The sequence below is a fragment of the Haemaphysalis longicornis genome, unplaced genomic scaffold (assembly GCF_048455015.1).
Source record: "Haemaphysalis longicornis isolate Haplotype H1 unplaced genomic scaffold, Haemaphysalis longicornis Haplotype H1 scaffold_6, whole genome shotgun sequence".
Taxonomy (NCBI): Eukaryota; Metazoa; Arthropoda; class Arachnida; order Ixodida; family Ixodidae; genus Haemaphysalis; species Haemaphysalis longicornis.
The window spans coordinates 45,045,962-45,068,096 of record NW_027526407.1 but is presented as its reverse complement, the minus strand read 5'-3'; the positions used below and the strand labels follow the sequence as shown (position 1 = coordinate 45,068,096).

General features: G+C 46.3%; 1 protein-coding gene across 1 annotated transcript; it reads left to right on the top strand.

The window, feature by feature from the left end:
* The first annotated feature begins 124 nt into the window (after nt 1-124).
* On the top strand, nt 125-13,587 carry LOC144141525 (uncharacterized). Its single transcript, XM_077673071.1, has 5 exons — nt 125-423; nt 5,428-5,585; nt 6,467-6,540; nt 8,933-9,013; nt 13,280-13,587. Exons 1-5 carry the CDS (start codon nt 316-318, stop codon nt 13,405-13,407), a joined length of 549 nt encoding a protein of 182 aa, XP_077529197.1. The 5' UTR covers nt 125-315; the 3' UTR covers nt 13,408-13,587.
* The last annotated feature ends 8,548 nt before the right edge of the window (nt 13,588-22,135 follow it).

Sequence of the window (22,135 nt, the reverse complement as noted above, 5' to 3'; positions counted from 1 at the left end):
AATGACCCCGGCCAGAATTCCATTTGGCGACACGTTGAATTGCCTTTGACTGACAGTATAGAGCTTGCAGTATAGCGCTTGCTATCTTGTACCTGAGTTTTCTACAAATAAAGAGTGCAAAAGTGTTCACTATGTTTCAGTCGGAAAACTGCAGATGGTGAAAGCCGTTGATTCTTTTTTTTTACCGAATCCTCACTGGCATTTAAGAGGGAGATGTCTGGCTATACAACCTAAATTTATTGAGCAACTACCCTGCGACAATTCCGCATTTGCCAGATTTAGCAAAAAATATCGCAACACTTTTCTGTGGGAGCCATGCCGGAACCTCTTGTTTTTGCGTTGTACCTACTCTTTCTTTATACGGCAGAATCTCAATACACCGAACAGAGACTTGACCTGCAAGTTTACCAAGACCAAGCCAAAGTAAGTTTTTTCTTCTAGTCTTCTTCAGAACTTTGGTTGGGCCACTTAAATTTTTCAGCACGAGTTTTCCTTGCAACTGAGCACCTTCTTGTGCGGAGACCATCTGCCTTTATTGTTCTAGGATTTTATCCTCGTTGAAGACTACAGGGCAGGAAACGCGGTGCTCCTTGGGTTGTAATTTCAATGGTACTACTAAGGGGAAATCTGGCTTTCATAAAAATCTTCCTAAATGTGAGGTATTGTTTTAAATTATGCGAAAACGCGATTTCGCATGAATATTGTAAACAATGTGCCGGATCTCGCGACAGAAAGGGAATGCTCTTGGTGCGAACGAGGAGAAGACATTGTGTTTACAGACGTCACAGGACAGAGGTTTGAATCAACGACGAAAGGTTACACGCGAAACGCTATACGAAAAATTCAGCCGAAGAGAAACTCCCAAGTGGCCCGCTCCACTGCCCACAATTCTACAACGTCCGCGACCGTCCCCGTGTAAATGTCCCGAGAACCGAACGCGCTCACGGTCGGTCGTATGAGGACGCGGGTGCCGACGTTGCCCTCATAGCGGTGCTTGCGTCGTCAGGGGTTGACTCCAGAGGTTGCGACACCGGAAAGAATCTCAGCCGGGTCAGTTGAAGGGCTTGATCCTCCCTCGCGCCCGATCACACGCCGTTCGGCACGCCGGAGCCTGGTAGATGGTAGTCCGTGCTGGCGACGATGCCCCGGGCCTTGGCGGCGACGCCCGGAACCGTGGCGGAGACTGGCGACTGCCTTGCGTCGCTGTGGCACGTAGACCGGACGTTTTACGCGGGTTCTCACAGTGCCGTGCCCCGTTCGATCCGCCTTGTCTCCTGGCTCGGTCTCGCTCGCTCTCTGCCCGTGCCTCGTTCACACCTCCTCTTCGTCTACCTCTCAGCCGCAACCGCTTGGTCTTGGGAGCTTTTTGGCGTCGAATGTGGCGTCATTCCCCTTCCCGGGTATGTTCCGTCCCATTACCTCCGCTTAAGTAAGTGGTTAGGCGAACAACTATTCTACAGTCCAAAAAAAGAGCCCAAAAAGTCCTACACGTACCCACACACAGTCAAAACCACGCACAGACCCCACGAAGAAATTGGGTTGAAGCAAACACGTATGTCGCTAAGGCAGGTCAAAAGTAATTAGTCAGATTCGACTCAAGTAATCAGCTCCTACATTTTCACTGCCTTTGATATAATCGACAGAGAAGGAATATTCTTGCAAAGCTAAGCTCCGCGCAAAATATTTCCGTACAATGGCAAGCTACAGTGCAAACCTGTGGACATGCTTAGACGATTGTAGGTATTGTCAAAGCAGGTGATTCCCGCTCGTTTGTTTGGGTAAGAGTCTGGGAGGCAGGTTGCGAAGGATTGTCGCTCCTCTGGCCTACACGAGAGGCACCAGGGTTGATGTCCGATGCGTCGGTTCCCGGTCCAGACAAATCGTTTAGTCCTGTCAGGTGTTGGGAGAGCTTTTGCTTCAGGGTGAGGAACGCGGCCTCCTGAATTGCACTCCGAGAAACACTCTTTCTCTTTGTTGTTTCCATCAAGGCAGTTAAAGGTCTGGCGATGGCAGCATAGTTCGGAATGAACTTCCCGTAGCACCCAGTCAAGTTAAGAAAGTAGTGCAGGCCCTTCTTGGTTACAGGTCTCTCATATTCCACGATCTTCTCTAAGGTCAATCGACGAGGTCCTCTCGAGCCACTCATTCCATGGCCTAGAGATTAAACACCTTTTTCAGAATGTCGCACTCTTTGTTCTTGCACACTGCAACGCGACGAGATGTTTGAATCTCAGCAGTATGTCGTGGTGGTATCGCAACCCTGTGCGTATATGTTCTGCGGCAGCAGTCGCACGATATGAGGAAGCGTTTGACGTCTCCGCGCAGACCAGGCCAGTAAAACGTGTCTAAGATTCGGTAGGCCGTTTTTCGCATGCTCCGATAACTTGCACCAAAGCCTTCGTGTGCAAATCGAAGGATTGGTTCTCTTTTTGAGTTAGGCACGATGATCTGTCGGACTCTTCTGCCAGTTGAAAGGTGGAAGTGACGATACAGGACGTCGCTGGTTCTGCAAAAACGGTAGCTATGGCCTTTCCCTGAGGAGAATGTTTTCCCAATCTTGCAGAAACAGCTTCGTAGCGAAGGACCGCTTTGCTGCTCTTGGGCGAGCTTTCCCCTTTCAGTGTCGGTGGTCGGAACCGCAGGCGCTCTCCAGTGCTTGATGTTTAATAGGGTCGCCTGTGCGACGGCCGACACCAAAACATTCTTGCTCGGAAAGCCAAGCTCTTTGGTGATATCCTTCACTAAACTGGGTGAACGCCCTTCTGGAGTTTTTCAATGAGGATCCGGGTTGCCCACCGCTCTGACACCTGGAAGGTTTCCGAGCACAAGATCGTACATCGGCCGCTCCATACAGGATACGGTGATTTCACCCACGAAGTACGGAGTGTCGACATGGATCCTCGCCTAGGCTAATTGCTTCATGGAGCCGTCTATAAGCGATACACGGGTTGTTCTTCCGGTTAAGCAACCGTCTTCAACCAAATCAGGCCGAACGATGGCGGTATTTCGTCCAGTAATCCGAAGGACCGTAGCAGGCTTCCCTTGAACTCGGCATTCCACGATAGGCATGCCGTTCACGTAAAACCCGTCCTTTCCAGCGACTTGACCGCGGTCGTGGACGGAATGATACGGATTTCCTCCGGGAAAAGTCTGCTGGCTGCACCCCGGACAATTTGGAGAGGCCATGGTCAGTGCACAAGCAGCAAACTGCTCTTCACCGTCTGACCCTGGTTGGCAGTCCTCTGTTTTCTGTCCAACAAGTACACAGGCGCTGCATTTCGGCGGTTACCTTGCCGTGCTGCAGCAGTTCGAAGCGCGGTGGCCCGGCCGGTTGCACAAGAAGCATTTGGGAGGTTGCTTCTTCTGCGCGTCTTGCGCATTCTTGGGCGTTTTCTCCCCGTCATCTGGGTCTTTCCCGAGATTTGAGAGATTTTGCGCCCCCAGAAACCCGTCGGTATCATCTGCAAAGTTATCCAGAGTTTTGCACTGTCGCTCTTTTAGAAAGACTACAAGCTTCGGGTGGCAACAGCGGAAAAACTGCTCCGCAATTACGTGATCGCGGAGACGCTCAAATGCTTTCGGTATCCCTGTCATTTCAATCCGATGGTCAAAATAACCGGACATCTTAGCTGCGAGCTGCCTCCCTTTTCACCATCCTGAGCTCGTACTTTGGGAAACTTACCCGGATATCCTTGGGCAGTTAACCTAAACCGTTGCAGCAGAGTGTTCTTGACTTTCGCATAGCCTAACGATTCTGTTGCAGTCATCCTTCCGATAACTGAAAGTACCTCCCATGACAAGCACATACTAATGGCAACAGCCCATTTGTCTTCGGGCCCACCCTGAACCGTGGCTACGGGCTTCAACCTTTGAAGATAGGCGTGCAAATCGTCTCGCCTCTCATCGAACAAGGGTAGCAGCTTCTGTGGGTTGATCACAAGCGTGTTGGGGCCAGCGCTACTCTCTCCAGTAACTGCTGGATTGCGCCCCTTCCTGGATGCGCAGCTTAAGTTGGAGGAGTACCAACTCTCTTTCGTCGGCTCCCTTTTTCCTTGCCGCTGCTTCTCTAAGGGCGTCTCTCTCGGCTGCCCTCTGAGCCCTGTCCTCCGCACGCTTGTTTTCAATTCACTCCCGAAATTCGGGTCCCATCAATCCTAGCTGTGACCCTATCGCCACCATTAACTTGTCCAAATTCATCTTCCAAATGTCAAATCACTCGTCAACACACAGCCTACAACCAATTTCCGCAGATGTTAATGATACGATTGGTAGGCTCGCCACTTTTTGTATGTTCCATCACAAATATACTATTGGTAAGCGCAGTCTTAAACGTTGACACTGTGTCTAAAGCAAGCAATTGGTGACAATGCTACAAAATTACAAAACTGGTGGTCGGCCTCGGAGAATTTGTGAAAATATCCGGACAAGCACACACTGTAGCCATGATTCGGTTAGAGCCGCTGGAGTTTCGTTTCCTTAGGGCGTCCTGAAAGGTAGCGCGACTACTTTCAGACAGTTAATCGGATGTCTGAGCTCGTGTAAGAGCAAATATGTTAAAACATGCGTGCTTGTACCTCACGTTGGAGCTAGTATTTATAGTGTGTTATTGTGACGGCTAAATTTTGTGATTGATGAATGACAGAGTGGAGTGACATTCTTGCTTACAACGCTGCTTTAAATTACTACGCTGCTCCAGATATTCAGAACCATTTTATATTTCTAAAAGATTTTTGTGGCGCTCCTTCGCCCTTTATTAATAGAAAGGTATCATTGGTTTGATTTTATATGCTTGGCAGTGTTCTGTCGTGTCAAAAACTATTATACTCCGTATTTCACTCTTCCAGCCTTTGACATCTTCCAATACTGATATGCTGGCACTGTGGTGAAATACCCGTGGTATTATCAAGCAATTGTAAAGCCCTTTATAGTTTTGCGGAGCCCCATCTCCGGTTCTCATACCTACACAACCAGCTGAAGCAGGCTAGTGTTGTTTGCCCTCACAATGGCTTCTTCGAACCAGTCAAATGCAAGTGCGACAGCATCCATTACTATGATTGAGCTGAGAATGAACTGTGTCGGTCTTTGGGGGTGGGGAGGTGGGGGCGTTATTGGTTGCCACCAATCACACGAACAAATATCTGGGGAGTCATAAGCCTGGAGTAGGACGTGGCGGGTGTGTAGCGAGTGATTCACGAGTTTTCCTAAAAAATAAGGTCACTTGTTTTGGGCTTGCATTAAAACAGGCATCGTTATTTCGGATTCCAAATATTATTTTCAATAAATCAATGTGCAAGCTTCCTCTATAGCCCACCTGCGAAAAAACGCAGTACAATGCTGAGATTACATTTGCATAACTGGCTACAAAAAAATTTCTGAAGACATTAAGCAGACAACTCTGTTTCACGAAGCCTTCAATCATTTTCCCAGTGCTACCCTACTCCTGTAAAATGGTTCACTGTATACCGGAACTTCGAAGATGACCCACCTTTTGGCGGCACATCGAAATGCGTGCGGTTTGAGGAGGTCGGTCCTTACGAGAACGCCACAGCACTGTGCCAAACGGAGTACTTGCCGGACGAAAAAGAGTAAGATTGACCTGTGTTAATTACGCATCTGAGTGCACATTGAAGGAAGGTATCCTTGTTCATATATTCGTACACGTGCTTTGTTTACTTAAAAAAAACTAGCGTGCAGTTTTAGCGGGAAGCTGTTAGGGGTAACGGACATTGTCTACGTACAAAACACAAACAGGGGAAACTTCTCTGTTATGGGTCTCGCGAAATTTTAGGGACGAAGCACCTTAAGGCCGAGGCCTGTCCGTCCGGCGTCCGGCGTCAGTGCTCACGGTACAGCTCTGTGTAAATCGGAATATCTGTGAACAAGGTTCACAAAAGGTTAGCAAAAACAAAATGAAAGGTTCACAAAAGGTTACACACAGATAGAAAAGGGGAGAGATAGAGAGAGAGAGAGACGCAAAGCACCGTGTAAATCCAAACAACTGTGAACACAAGGTTGCAAGAACAAAGTAAACGGTTCACAAAAGGTTAGAGAGAGAGAGACCGAGATAGACAGAGAGGGAGAGAGAGAGTGCTCCTGGGGAGCCGTGCTGCGCATGTGCGAGGAGCATCAGATTGGATTGGATTGGAATGAATTGAATTGGATTAGAATAAATTGAATTCTTTAAGATTGGAAATCATTTTAGCAGCAGTAAGCACTATCACGGGTGATTTACAGTAAGAACGATCCCCAGTGCTTCGCCCACTCGCCATGATTCACTTCGTGGAGATGCGTGAATTTTTTTTGCTAAGTGTTTCGAACACGGAAGAACTACCCGTGCAGCGTCTGTGGCTAGATCTGATTTTTTTTTTGTCGTTCTATATCGCGCTTGTTTATTTTGATAGTCATTGCGATCATTTTATGTGTTCGCAGAAAATAAATAATTAAGTATCTAACGCTTTTATTGCAGACAGCTAGTGTTACAACTTGATTCAACGCCCGGATTCACTGCTAAGAACCTTCTTCACTTTACACCAGTTGGATGTAAGTGTTCCGTCATGTTGAATGAGATGTTACAACGTGCAAGTCCACAAACCTAAATACCAAATTAAACTTTAGGTTGACTCCCAGGTTCAAATTTTAGGCAATGATTATCATGCTTATTCACCAGCTTCTATTATATTTGGGATGAAGTAATTTAAATAAATTCCAGTGCCTTAAGCTTCTCCTGGCTGGTAACCTTTTTACTACTTTTCCGCTGAATATTTGTACTTTCTGCTCATTACCGTTAAAAAACACGTTCGCTACGCCAAAAAAGACCAAGACACTGAAGGATAAACGATGCAATGCGCATACTATTGTGTGTCCTTTTGTATCTTCGTCACTTTTTTGTGCAGTTAATGTCTGCTGTGGACAACCGATTCACCCAAACCTAAACCTTGTTACAAAAAGTGTCGTGACCAACGATGTTCATAATCACTCTTTCTAATACGGAGGGCAACACCCTTGTCTATAACACCAGTTTCGTACTTATAGCATTATCTTGCCTGCCTCGGCCGAAAAGCATTTGAAGAAAACTATTGTGTCATTCTGAAGTCTTGACCATATATTTTGACCTCAAAGTTTTTTGTGAAAAGTTTGAGTCCGCAGTTTTGAGAGGTAACCAGTTGAAAGTGAACTCAGTGTTACAGACAAGGGTGTTGCGCACTGTACCACAACAGCCTTGTTGTAGTCACGCCAGCTTGTTCCACTAAAACCTTAATGAGGATGATGATGACATAGGGGCAGAAATTATGAAGAGCCGACGTCTCCAGTAAGCCAGAAATCCCTATGAGATATCCCATTACACAATCGGACATTGGTGCTGGTTGAAAACCAATTTAATGTTGAGCAAAGCCTGGCGGACTGTATAAAAACTACATTTTTTTAAACTACGGCACCTGTTGAAGCTTTCCTCTGAACGTGCGGATCGTTAACACGAAATTCCGCTGGGCGAAGTGGACCGGGAGAAATGCTAGGCCATAAGTGTGAGGGAAAATGGTGAAGAGACAAGCAGCCCACAAGCAGGTGTTGGGATCGTGCCTCAAGAAAAAAAATTAAAGCCGTTCCACTCAATACAATGTGAAAGGTGTCGGAAGGGCATAGCAGTGACTTGCCATAATGGGCTGCAGCGCTGTTATTTGCTCAATGCTGACACACAACGCACTTCAAATTTCCCGCCTTCGCAGAGCTCGCGCGCCCCATGTCTGAAGCGGCGCCAGCGGGAGTTCGGTTCTTTTTGTGCTTGGTGTAATTTCGTATGCTGGAGCTTTTTGCGTTATTTCGAACGCGCCATTGTTTTCTTGCGTGCGTGGAGTCTTTGTGCGGCATTTCGAACGCGCCAGTTTTTTCTTGCGCGGCTGGAGCCTTTCAGCGTTATTTCGAACACGCCATTTTTTTATTGCGGGGCCGCTTTTTTCGCTTACTATCTTAAAAACCAACGCAACGAGCGTTCCTGGCTAAATAAACGCGGGGGTGGCCAGTTATATACACAGATTTTGCTGAAATTTACCTGTATTTTTGTTTGCGCTAAACAAAGGAGAGATGTATGACAAGCGCCAGCGGTTCACGAGGTTAAAACGGCATGACTATTTAAATCGCGTGGTTTTCGAAGCTTCAGCGTGACTCCCTGACGACGGTACACACGGCTCCACTTGGGTTCGTTATCTCGCTGCGCCGCCCGATTCCGGCAGTCGCATTGAGCGATTGCGAGCTAGGGCAACAAGGTGAGCCGATAAAGGGCTCTGCACTTAAAATGGGGCTAGCGAGGTGAAACCGGCAACCTAATCACTGGGCGACCCCATAGGTGCGCGGGTTTCGGGGTTTGCAGAGGCGGGGAACAATAACATGTGCAGCCAATTCGAAAGAAAGCACGCTTCTCGTAGTAAGAATCGTACGAGGGTCCCTTGCGTTATGAAACCGGAGTCTATCCGATTGTGCTACCCCCGCATTCCGGGACCACATCATTTCCTTTAGGTTTGTAGCACAAGCGTAGACTTTGTAGGCCTTTTGCTTCAGGCTTGAGCACTTTCGATTTGGACCTTGATTTAACCACGTTTCCATTGCGAAGGCTTTATTTTTAACCATCTTATGAAAGGGGCAGAACTAAGAAAAGCCAAGTTAGAGCAATTTAATACCACCAGCTGCGCTGATTCCTTAGTCTTCACTTCTCCATTGTGAAGATGGTCCAATATTTTACAATATAAGTAAGAATTGTCTGCGTGTCTAATGCTTGTGCGTAGATAATCCGCTATTTTGTAAATTATACTACCAAATTTATTGCTCGTTGATGGACGTGAAAATTCTGAATGAAACTTGCTTCCACTTGGTTGTACCAATTTATGCGATTATTTGAAGGGCATATTCCAGGTTTGTGAGTCATGTATTTCTTTTACAGCAAAAGAAACTTACGATTTGCTACTGTTGTACAGCGAGTGTTCAAGCTGCCACATCTATCGACATCTTTATATTGACAATGGTGAGCAAAGCGGAGAAGCTCTTTTTATGCCGAAATTAACAATATCGAGTGTATGTATCGTAAACACCGCGCTATCAAAATGCGAAATAAAAGAACCGAAAAACGTGTAAACACAATACAAACACTGTAAAAAATCACCAGCCATGCACTACGCTATTTAGTTGCACAAAAATACATAATTAGCGATGTTATTGCACCCAATCTTTTTAAAAGTGCAAAAGCATATTACTGGTCAGAGGCGCCATAGAAAACTTCAAGCAATATATTAACGGAATGTACTTGGCTACTCACACCAAATCTGGCCATAAAATGTGCAATGAATACAAGCGGCGTAAAGACCTGTGCGCATTATTACAGACAGTGACCTGAATTTCTCCACTTTTGTTCGTTGTGCACGACATTTAATTTCAAGCAGAACTGCGAAGACTACAAGAAAGAGCTCACTTAGGAGGAGTGCTTCGAGAGACTGGGCGGCGGGAGGTAGAAAGCAATATAAACGACAAAAATTGACAGTTTTTCGGGTAACCTAAAATGTGTTTGCGAAACGCATATCGCCCTAAAGATTATGAATGATTCCTTATTGAAGGAATGTTGTGCGAACATTACTATAAAAGTATTGGAGATGTCTCATCATCATGGTACGAAATAAACTCTTATGCTATTTATCTCATAGAGCATACATACAAACCCTCTCACACGTTTGGGGCTGATGATTAGTTAGCATAAAGTTTTACATCCCTTTTTTATGGTTATAAAGAAGTGATAAAAATGTTGAAGCTCATATGAAGTTTGTTAGAGAAGTGTACCCTGAACATTACGGCGCATTTGAGGGATTGAAAATTGGCAGCGAAAGTGAAATTTTATGTATTAGGTTTTTTCGCGGACGTTCTAAAGGGTCAGGCTGAAATTGGGTCTTTCAGCAGAGGCGCGAGAGATAACAGTAACTGTTTAAGGTTACCGCCACAGATGAGAAAATCATTAAACACAGCTGTTGGGCAAGGTGCTGCATTATGATTGAAAAATTCATTGCGACTTCGACAACAACACAAAGGAAGAACGACGCGGGACAAGCGCACACTTACAACTAACACATATTTCAAACATCGTCACCTATTTATACAGGTATTACTAGGAGCATGCGCACTGGAATACAATATGTAAAAAGGAGCAAAGAGATGATGGACACAATCAAAATGACATTTAAAAAAAATTGCCCCCACCTCCCCGAAGGGAATCGTGAGGAAGTGCGAATGCATTTCTTGCGCCGAGAGTACACGGCGTAGCAATTCTGACATCGCCTTGAGAGGCGCCCAGCCAGCGAACGGTCTAAACTGGAGCAGAGCGAGCAGGAGACTGTAGCGAGAGAGCGCGCGCGAGCCGACCCACGGAGGTCTGGCGGTTTATCGCTGCATATAAAGGGGGGTACGCCGCGCTGAGCGCGCCGAGCCAGGTGGCTGAGAGAGAAGGCGGGCGCGCGAGAGAGAGGGGTGCGCGCGCAGCTGCAGCCAGCGAAGAGAGAGGAGGAGCGAGCGAAGGGGGAGGGGGACGCGCGCAGCGGCGCACGGCAGCTGCCGGGAGAGGAGGTGGTGCGTGACGTCACGGCGCGGGTGAGGAGAGGGATGCGCGCGGCGCACACCGCCGCGCCGCGAGGGAGCGGTGAGGGCGTGGCGTCACGTGGTGAGTGACGTAACTGCGCCGTTGCTACCGACGCTCCTCTCCGCTCTGCGCCGTTGCTAGGGAGAGCAGGGCTGCGGACGCCGCCGCCGCCGGCGGTGGATGGTTTGGGGTCGCTTATAAAGTGCATCGCGCTTAAAAAATCAAACTAGGAGACACGCAAAAGCGTAGATGCATCGCAGACGCACTTGTCCCCTTTTTTCTTAACGCTTCCAAGAGCTCCGTCACTACTGTACTCTCACTCCTGCAGAGAATGTGAATCAGCTCGAAGAAAGGTCTGCCTTTTTCCAAAGAACGGACAGGCCTGCAATCTTCGCAATGCGCGGGTAAATGCGCGCGAGTATGATTGTTAAGTGAAGAACTGTGCTCGCGTGCCCGGTCATTCACACATCTGCCTGTCTGGCCGACATAGGCCTCCCGCATGAAAGCGGTATCTCATGCACTACTTCAACGTAACAGGGCACAAAGCGCTTGTCATGCTTGACTCCTCCTCGCCACCGCCGACCCTCTTTCACAATGGTTATCACAGCGGTTGTAACAGCGGTTATTCCTTTGCCACCACCGATGCCTCTTTCACAAGTTCCGTAGTCCGCTGATAGCTGTCGTCACACCATTATCAGATGATTGAGGAGAATCAATAGAAGTGCGAATAAATGTGTGTAATATCACCCGATAACCGCCTCCACCGCCGCCGACGACAATGTAGCCGGGGCCGTTGCCGCCTCAAATTCCACCTAGACCACTATCTGCGGGTCCCTGCCGTTGGAACGCCGGCGTGAGCACAAGATTCTTCTTTAGCTCCAAAGCCATTCCGAGCGACAATGTCACGTCAGCGGCCCTCGTTAACCAGCTGGTTGTAGTTATTCGGGCGGGAGAATAATCTTAGTCCCGCCGCATATAAAGTCTCAATGTCCCCCTTCGCTGGCGTATTCCACGCTAATCATGCGCCCTTCCCCGGTTGTCGGTTCAGGCCTGCACGGGTTGGGGCCATGCACGCACACAAGTGCTTAAAGCCGCTACCGATGACATACTCGTTCAGGTGGTAGGAGATCTAAACGTGCAAGTCTTATGGCTCAATGCACCCTCTCAGCTATCCCCCGCAATCGAGCTGTCTGGGCCTGGAGTAGTGTCTTGCATAGACAATAAGATGCCTATTACTGGGCAGTAAAAGGGACACCCACGTGTGAGTCAACTGCTTCAATAAATGTCGTGGCCCTCGAGGTGTTAACTCGCCCTGGGACGATGACATGCGTTCGCTTGGAGGAAGAAAAGCGGAAGCTCAAGATGCGTCAGCCCGAACAAAAGAGTGAATGGGCGCGAAAACAACGAAAAGCCGCTGCCGCCGCCATTGCCGCCTCCAGTTCCAATTGGTCTACAAGCTTCGAATCCTTCGTGGATGAACAGCTACTGGCCCGCTTGGAGCGCCGACGAGGGCCAATTTCTCTTGTTCAGCTTAAAAGGTTTTCACAGCGACATCTTTGACAGTATCTTTCACTTCTAAGCAGCCGCTCATGACCAGTTGCCGGTTTATGCGTGCACGGGTTAGGATTGCTGGCATGAGGTTTAAATGTGGCCGCCAAACAGTCCAATGCGACCTGTCCGGTGTCCAAAGTGTTAGAGTGGATTGGGTTGGCGTATTACACAAACAGCAAGATGCCTACGACGCGGGAGGAAAAGAGATAGCTATGTTTGTCCGCTAGGATAAAGCTCGGGTCTTTGCAAATTTCATTCAGGTGATTGGCTAAGAAATATGCTCTGTCGTAGATTACAATGTGTTTTGTGTTTTTTTGTGTTTTGTTGCGTTCGCTCCGTGGTGGGCGAGCAGATTCGCAGGTCATCTGTTTTCACAGAGTGGAAGCGCAGTATTTGTTTGAGGTAGAACAACAGGCTTCACCTTAGGATGTTCTGGCGGCTTGGCACCTAGTTGGCCTTTGGCTTTCCGAAGCAAGGCTTCGACAAAGCCCATCAAAACATAGCTCGGGTAACCGAACGACAGGAGACTCGAGTTGAGAGTCAAAGCTCTATTGAACAGCATGTACGCAAGACTTCTTCAGTGCGGACTCTAGAACAAGAGACGCCACGGCCCTTTTGGCAGTCTTTGAATTGGAAGATGAATATGGCAGAAGCTGTTTGCGGGCACGCGGTCGATAGACCCAACAAACATGGTCGGATAAAACTTAAAAATTAATGTCTAAAAACTGCCGCAGAACCTGTCGGAGAACCGGAGAACCAGAGAAAAACTGCCGGAGAACCGGAGAACTAATGATATTAGTATTACCCGTCGACTGGTTCAGCCACTTTAGGTCATTCTAGAAATCAATAAAAAGATAACGAGACGCACGAAAGTAAATTTATTTGAACAGAACCCTAGAATAGTCACTCAGGGTCCCGTAACTCGAAGTAGTTTAGAATTCTTGCGCCGGAACCAGTTTAATAGTTTTCGGAATAACGGTATACATCTGGTAGTTACAAAAACAATGCAACTCCGTTATTATCTTACTCATACAGTGCGTGCCTCTTCTTGTATTTAAATCCCCAGTTCTTTTCTTCCATATTTCTCTTCCATGTTTGTCCTTTTTTCCTGAAATTCAGGAGCTGGGTGCAGCTACTGGCGAGCGGAAAGTGTGCTGAAAGAAGAAGACCCCTGCTGCGAATTCATTTTCGATTTTTACTGCGGTCCTGGCCCCAAATATAACATATCCGATGGATGCCCTTTTTAGGAATGAAAGTTCCTTTGGGAGCACAAGTTCTTGATCGGCGTTTTTTTCTGCAAATGACTGTTTCTTTTGCATCTTTTCTTCTGTGTAAATTTTTTACCTTTCTGAGCGTCGTTTCTTGACGTTGCCACCCTTGTAAAAGCGCTTTATTGTCTACTTCATTTCGCAATTTTCCATGCGAATAAACACGTCTTTGGCTTTCACAATGCTCCACTTATGTTCATCTTGTTCTCTTTGTGTCTTATTTTGAGAGTCCTCAATCGCATCACGGTAAAAAGCTTCACCCAAACTGTGTATTGCGGTATCTTTTGTTAACCTGCAGAAGCACACCCGCCCTTGACCATTTCCCGATGCAAGTACACAAGCAAATTCCCCTTAGTGCACTGAGACCGCCGGGAAAGTTGACAGAATGGTGAATTCATAGAGTGATTTAGCATTCGTGTCCCTAGTACATCCCTATGCTTAGTTTAGACTATTTAAAAATGGGAAGCAAGACTGCCACAGCTGTACAATTACCTTGAGTGAGCTTCCAGAGCTGAACCGGGCATAAATTCGGCAAATCTTGATGGAAGACCCTGTAGGGGTAAGAAAAACGTGTATAGCAAAGCTTTCTACCTCTACGAGCCAACGATTCCTTCGTGGCGTGCGGGACAAGAAGCTCCGAACGCGGATGGGGACGAGGAGGGCGGCTTTAACTCCCGGAGCGCAGTGTAGCTGGCGCGGCGATAGGGCGCTATTACCCAGCGTTCCCCGCGCACAGCTGCCTGCTCGCATTGGCGGGCGCGTTGGAGGGACGGCTTTGTCGTGTGCTTTAGCGGCGGTTTTTTTTTACAGTTCGGGCATGTCTTGTGTCCATTGCGCGCTTCCTTCGCACGGCTTGATTAACTTGTTCGACAGCCCCTCCTGGGTAACCCGGACCCGACGTAATTAAGTGGTCGTATGGCAAAGATACGTTAAGGCTTGGATTGCAGGGCGGGAAGACAAAATCCAGAGACCACATACAGACATCTGGCCGATAGAGGAACGCTACGTTTTGCGCGCACTGCTTGCCACGAATAGGACTCGGTTTTCCAAACTGGTGAATACCAATTTGGTAGTGTTTTAACAAGTATTACAAAAGGCGAAAGGAGCAACTGGATCTGATAAATATTATTTATAAAAGTTCCCGCAGCTTTTTCGCAATTCTCAAACTCACTAAAGTAACTAGTTTAAATTGGTATAGATAGGAATCAGTAAGCTCACATGCGGAATTGTTTCGGTGTCTGCGCTTGTGTCGCAGGGTGCTGTAGCCCCTATCTTGCACATCAGGGTGGCTAGCTTTCGCTATCTCCCCCTTCGAAAGACGCTCCTCTTCGTTTTCTGCCGACGTACGGCTGGGCTATAGAGGCGGCGTCTTCCGCCGCTCTAACGCAGCCGTTGCCGACTCTGCTGCGTCCGGGACTCCGCCACCGCGAATTCCGGATAACGGGCTGGTAGAATCTCTCGTTTCGCTTTTTTTAGAGTCACGTGTGTGAAATCAAGGGACGTCGCATGGGCAATTGTTTTGGTTTTCGTTTTGGTTGTTGTTTTGGTCGTCGCAGCGCCATATCTACACTGTGCTGCGGGGGTGAAAACTGCCCTTCTCCTCCTCATCCGCGTTCAGAGTTGCTTGTCCCGCACGCCACGAAGGAATTGTTGGCTGGTAGAGGTAGAAAGCTTTGCTTTAAAAATAACAGAAACTATTTCGCTTACCCTCAAGCTAACCAAATGGGTTGGCCGGTACGAGCGGATGTATTTCTATTGCTGCACGATCTGCATCCGTTGCAGCTGTAGAGGTACGCTGTGTTATTGAGCAACCCCCTTTATTGTTTCCGCTGTCGGGTATCCGGTCGCCAACCGACACGCGCTCACAGGGCGACCGCTGTAAATGAAAAGTGTTATTGCACTCCCGAGAATGTGCGCTTTTATGTTGTCCAATCGAAAGCGGACTAGCACAATCCTGTGTGCGCGATCCTAAGGACAGAAGCGTGCTAATTTCTTTCCCTGAATGTTTCAGCTTGTTTTCTGACATGAGGCGTACGTATCCGGTTTTCCCTATATTCAAGTGGGTGTAACGTCTTGCCGGTGGCAGGTGTAATAGACTGAGCCTACTGTTGCAGCGACTGAAATTCTCACGGATTTTTCAATAGTAGCCATAAAAATTTAATCTGCGCTTGGTGTATAATTTAAGATAAGACAACACGAGCAAAATAAGGTAAAGCAAGTTTGGCGGTATTCCGTTCCTTCATTTTTTCTGTGTACATCGTTTTTCGCAATTATGATCGCGGTCAGCGGCCTCTTGCATTCGACAATTGGTTCAGTTCAATTACATCTAAGAAATACACATATCAAACAATTACTATTCACACCGTCTTGATTGCTTCAGACCTTCATTATGGGCACTAAAACAACAAACGCTTTACTACCATTCAGCGATTTCTTATTTCTCGTCGGTAGTTGCTGCTTCAATAAAACAGAGGGTGCACTTGACTGTTTATTTTGAGCATGGCATGGTAAGCAAAGATACCTTGCTCCGCAATAAACTACCCTACCTACACTACTTCTTCCTCTATATCTGCTGGCGTAGTAAAAAAATGGGTGCACTTGTCTCCCGTTTTTGAGCGCAACTTGATAAGTAAAATAATTTGCGGTGCCTAAAGTGAAAGCAAGTTTATCATAATTAAACAGAGTGCTAAGCTTCATTGGTTGTGTGCAGGTGACGTTATTATTGTGCCTTGTTTTATTTCACTTGGATTCACTTTTTTATTGTGCTTTATAAGAAATACTACTAAAACAAGTTTGAAGATTCATTGGTAGGTTTTTAAGCGACCATGGACATATTTTCCCTCTCCCATTCGAACGTGAGACTCGGTCCGATGGCGTCGGCTTGCTCTGCCTTTCTGGTTTTCTGCCCTGTGAGAGGCAGTTCGTGGGCCGCGCTTCAATACGTCACCGTGGAAACGTTCGCACTATTAAGAAAGCAGCTCTCTTAATTCTCGAACGAAGCTCTCTTAGCAAGCTCCATGCGCTGTCGCGTTATGTCATTTCTTGCCGCCGATCCACTTGTGGTTTTACCTTTGATGGTTAATGTCTGTGCCGAGGCTAAATTTCGGCGTAAATAAAGCGAAATACTTCTGTGGGGCGATAATACATTGCGAGCGGTGAATGAGCAGTCATTCTGCGGCGTATCTGAGGCACACTCCGGCTAAAACGCTTTGTGACCTTACCTTGGTAAATAAGGAAGAATTCGGACCACACGAAAAACTGGATGCGTCAATTGAAAACCATAAGTACCATAATGTGATAGCCAAACGCCTATGGGCGAAGAACCTTGAATTCCTGAAGTATCAATTGAAGGTCTCCAGATGGATTAGCTATAGCTGCAGCGAATTATAATTTTTGGCCGTGCAAAAAGCCGGCCACACTTTAGTGTCAAAAAGATACTGTACACATTAGTGTTGCGTAGGCTGCTACAGTAGCAATTGTCATGCGTACTGTGATACGATGTGGACTCAAATCACCCACGTTGCGCGAAAGTTGAAGGAAATCATAACAGCGCGGGAAAGAACGTCGCGAAGTACAGTTAACAAAAGCATCCTTACCTTTGTATACCTTTTACGCGCTGTATTTACAGTGCAATTGAACACCAAAGCGCACAAAAACAGTGAACAACCCTGCAGTCACTATTGTAAACTGTAGATAACCATGGTGCACTTATCGATGGATAATCTGCTTTGGGCATGCAAAGTCGTTTACCTCGAGGTAGAGAAGTGACGAGGCCAGTAGAACTGTTGTGCCCGTTGGAGTTGGGCGAGTGAACTTTGTCGGGCGCGGAGGATGTTGTAAATTGTATTTGAACATCGCGCTGGACTGTCGCGTGGTTGGAATGAGCCGCGCAAGGAAGACGACGATAAAGAGGATCTGTACATGCAGCATGCAGCGCGTGCTGTGCCTTTTGACTGTCTTCAAAAAAGAACAGGCCACTTGCTGAGATGGATGCGGGGTTTCGCGTCTCTTTTCTTCGGTGCCACTAAAAGCCGAGACGCGGTTTCCCCACAGTCACACTGCAGGGTTCACGTAGCAAAAAGCGTTTGTGGCGACAGCTCATTTACTGCTGGTACAAGCCGAGAAAACGTGTCATAGTGTCAATCTGACCTTCAGCCCAGCCAAGGGGAAGCGAACGGGTCGCACAACTGCGCGAGCCTAAAGTGCGCAATCGCGCATTCATTCTGGCTTGTGGCAGGAGAACTACAACTACCGCTCAAGCAGCTGGCGGGCACGGGGACCCCGCAGGGCTCGGTGATCTCCCCTCTGTTGTTCAACCTCGTCATGATAGGCGTTGCACGAAGATTGGAACGCGTTAGAAACATCAAGTACACGATCTACGCGGACGACATCACGCTGTGGTCAACGGGAGGAAGCGACAGCCAGATCGAGGCAGCCCTCCAAGAAGCCGTCGTAGCCGTAGAAGAACACCTACGACCCACCGGACTCAAATGTTCACCAACCAAGTCGGAACTGCTAGTGATCTCACCGCAAAGTGCGCGACGCCCGACAACGCAGCACATCAACGTGGTAACCCAAGACGGAACGCCGACACCGCATGTGCAGACGCTCAGAGTTTTGGGGCTGCACCTCCAGGACCTGAACCGCAACAACGTGACGGTACAGAAGCTCCACGCAAAGCTCTCGCTGGCCACCCGCCTACTCAAGAAGGTGGCCACGCGGTACCAGGGCATGAGAGAGGACAGTTGACTCCTTTCGTCCTGGCGTAGTTTATCCATTTTCTCCACCCGCGACTTGTCGCTTTACTCTCTACGTTTCTAGTACGCGGCCGCTGCATTTTTCTCGACTGTGGGGCTGTGCTCTGCCCTCTTTTGAAAAATATCCTATACTCTTGGCTTGTTTTTCTTTTCTAGAGTTTTGCTGCGTTTTCTGAAGCGAATATTTTTTTCTATACCTAGCGGCGCTACTCTGAAACATAGAAGGCTTTCGTCTTAAATTTTGAGATGTCTCTTTCATGGTTCCTGCGGGGATCCAAAGAATATATTTATTTAGGCACGTAAACACACCTTCAATGAGGGATCGTTATACTGGGGTTGATAAAACAAACATGCATGGTACTATTCCAACTTGATTTTCACGAACTTGAGCTTATGCCGAAGGCTCCTTCGCACAAGCCCGTGGGGTTGCTTGAGCAAATACAGTACATTCATGTGGCTAAGGACTGTCGCTATAGAAAGCGTCTAACCGTGAGACGTAGCCTGTGGATTTTTAGCAGTGACATGTGAAAAACGCGGCTAAGGGGGCAGTACCAGCTAGCTGAGGCTATTTAATTTCGTTGCTCTATCCTACGCTTCCCTGAAGAAGTGGCCCCTTAAAAGGTTTCTTTGAATATAAACCGCTAGACGTGTTTTGCTTTGTTTGTTTTTGTTGCGTGTGGCGTGGCTCGAGGAAATTCACATTTCTTTTTGTTGTTACTTTACCTCAACCGTTTCTACACTATTGTGTTTTTTTTTTGTTTTTGTTACGAACCATGATGGTAAAAATCTTGCTAAATTCCCAGGTTAATCCAAGCGGATGTCACCTTAAGCATTACGATTCCAAGAAAGACATCAAATTTATTCAATACGTAATTTCAGAGTAAGAAGGCTACACTCTCACACCATTTGAAATTAACGCACCTTCAAAGGAGCCATGAAGACAAAACACAAGTTTGTATTATTCGAAAGATTTCGTGTTTTATAGTGCCCTCAGCGCTTTTCCGAACGCAAACAATGCTTTATTCACTGAGAAATTATTTATTTAGGGTAAAATTTTTATTTTCCCGCTAAATCGTGCGTTTTGGTCTTCTGCAATGACATCACAGGTCCTTGTTTACCGTTAGTGAACATAGATGGCGCCACAACACCGCGGAAAGCCGTTATCTGCCTTTGGTTTGCTTGTGAACGTATTTGTACCTGGCTTGTTTTGTTCATGGAGACAATCGTTTCGTAAAACATGATGCTCGCTCGACAAATACGGTCACGTAAGACATCGTCGCTTGCATCAATCGGCCAGTGTCGTCTGAAACAACCCCAAAGACTCGCAGTCTTGTGCAGCTAAACAAAGCATAGTGCGCGCAGTACCAACAGCAGTATACGCACCGGTACTTCTATGTTTACGTGTGCTTTCTAACTTCCACTATTTGTCCCACCATTCTTAAGCCTTTTAAAAGAATTTTCCCTAAAATTAAGCGCAAATAACTCGTTCGGCAAGCTTATAAGCTCTGCCAAATTTGCGTTTGGTTTTGCCACCCTCCGGCAATTGCAGAGCTGTCTGGTATGACATCTTAGGTTCTGTTGCGAGAAATGAGCTAGTGGGTCGCATGGCCATTCCATTTTTTCCTAATTATGTAACTTATTTGAGCGGAGTTTACGTCAAATGTGGTGTCAGTATGATTCTAACGAGGCAATCTTTTGAATCAACCAAACAAACTTGTGTTTTCTCTTCATGGCTCCTTTAATAGCCCGATCAAAAATATTCAGTGTCCTTTAGTTAATCAACCTGAGCTACTGCAAGACAAGCTGTTGGTGATATAAATATTTAGCCAGGCAGCACACATACTCGTGCTTAATTTTGTTTAAAAAGATATTCCTGGTTCTAAAAATACACAGTCCTAAATAAAACTTTGTGGTGTTCCACAAAAAAGCTTACCTGAGCCATTGCTTCATTAAATTTATCATCATGTTTTTTTTTCATATTTTATGAATGCCACTCTTATAATATTGGCTATTAGTTCAGTTTTAGTTTGAGAATCCCGCAGAAATTAAGGGCCAGACCTTGTTCACGTGCAGGTAAACGAAATAGCACAAAAGATGTTTAAATTTTCTCGAAGAAAACTCCGTTACGCTCTCTATATAATCTATAGCAGGATTTTATATTGATTCATTTTAAATTCTTTCTGCAGCCTTTATTTCAACACGCTATGGCAAATTTAGTAAAACATGTTGTGTTGCTCGGAGACAGAATAATTGGGGTTGTGTGCTGTGTAGTATGTCTTATCCCAGAATATTTAGAGTTCTATGTAACTGCCTATTATATTTCCATGTCTACTTCTGCCAGTTTGTATGACGCACTGCGGCATACGCGGTATATCAAAATTCTTTACTGTAAAAAACTTTTGTAGCTATTCTTGACTGCAAAGTGTAGAGCACAAACCAATGCCTATGTCTTAAAAAAAGCACAGTTGATATAAACGTCTGATACATGAATCTGCTGAGTGTTTGCAATTACACAGTAGCTAAATAAATATAAATTACAATGAAAACGGGACAAATCTGCAACACGAAAGATTACCATTCTGCGGCGCCCAAACTATTTGGTTCCAGCACTCTCAACATGTTTACCATATTCGTTTCAGAAACCTTGAATGTTCAGAATAAGGTGAACCACAATCCTAAGGCTAAAATCCTTGCGACAGAAAACATTATTTTTGGACAGTTTATTTAGAACATAAAATTTGTTAGGATATCGAAAAAAACGTCTTCGGGTACACTCTCCTATTTTTTGGAGTTAATTTTATATCTGTGTGGCTCAAAAGCAAAAGCTGTCCTATTTTCTCTATCCCCTTTGAACTACACTGGATTTAACTAATTATATTTGAAATGTTAGAACCCACAGAAACGTTGTGTCTAGTCACAGCAATAAACACACTAGTAAAGCTTGTCGTGACGCTGAATTTCCAAATTTTGAGCTTTTCAGTTACACCAAAGTACAAAGCATGCTCGGAGAGCAATAGGTACCATTAATATACCTGCCGTGGTTGTTTTACCACCACTTAAGATAGCGTGGTGGTATTTGGCAACAAAACTTCAGGAATCGTAAATCGTCGACACAATGGACGAGAAAACGGCAATAAACCCGCAAGTAAATTGTCCTGAACTTTCTGAGAAAGTGCTTACAAACGACAGGTCGCTTTCAAATTTTTGCGTCCCATGTTTTGCTATTTTAGATGTTAAGGCAGTAACGGATAATTGAATAACGCTGTGTATTTTAGTAACATTAGTTGGCTTTCTTTGGGGACGTCTTCCAGTTCCCTTCAGGTTCGCTGTGTTTGTTACGATAAACCATTTCCCTAAAGCTTTTTCTAAATTTATTGTGCACTTTATTTTTTTTTAAATTCAGGAACAGGGTGCAGCTACTGGCGCCCAGAAAGTGTGCTGGAAGAAGACCCCTGCTGCGACTTCGTTTTTGACCTGTACTGTGGTGCCGGGTATAAATATTACACCTCTGCCGGATGTTCACCTTAGATTAAAATTGCTTGTAGCCCAAAAACGTATCAGCATACCTCTGCAAATAAGTGGTGATTGTGCACTTGTATTCAATATCACACGCTCAATTTAGCTATGACCGTTATCTAAAACTCGTAACATTCTTTGCTTGAGCGAAATGCCTGCTAGCTCCTCGCAGCCATCTTGGCAGAATAATACCTTGCTGGTTGCTGGAAATCACTCGACACGGATATTGCGTGTTTGAGTAGCGCGACCGGTTCGAGCGCGAGTAGGATATGAAGAGCTACTGCGAGAATAACTATAGGTGCGAGTTGTGCGAATATAGTAATGTTATAGTCACTGGTTGCATGACTGTCAGGATAATCGTAGTGCTGTGGCCCACCATTGCGACCGTGTTTAGAAAAGTGGTTGCAGTTGTGAAAGTACGGTTCCAGACAATA

Excerpts from the sequence above, each read along its gene's own strand:
- LOC144141525 (XM_077673071.1), top strand. The coding sequence starts at position 316 with ATGCCGGAACCTCTTGTTTTTGCGTTGTACCTACTCTTTCTTTATACG. Across the intron at positions 5,586-6,466 it reads TACTTGCCGGACGAAAAAGA|ACAGCTAGTGTTACAACTTG; the intron begins GTAAGATTGACC and ends CTTTTATTGCAG. Across the intron at positions 6,541-8,932 it reads TCACTTTACACCAGTTGGAT|CAAAAGAAACTTACGATTTG; the intron begins GTAAGTGTTCCG and ends TTTCTTTTACAG.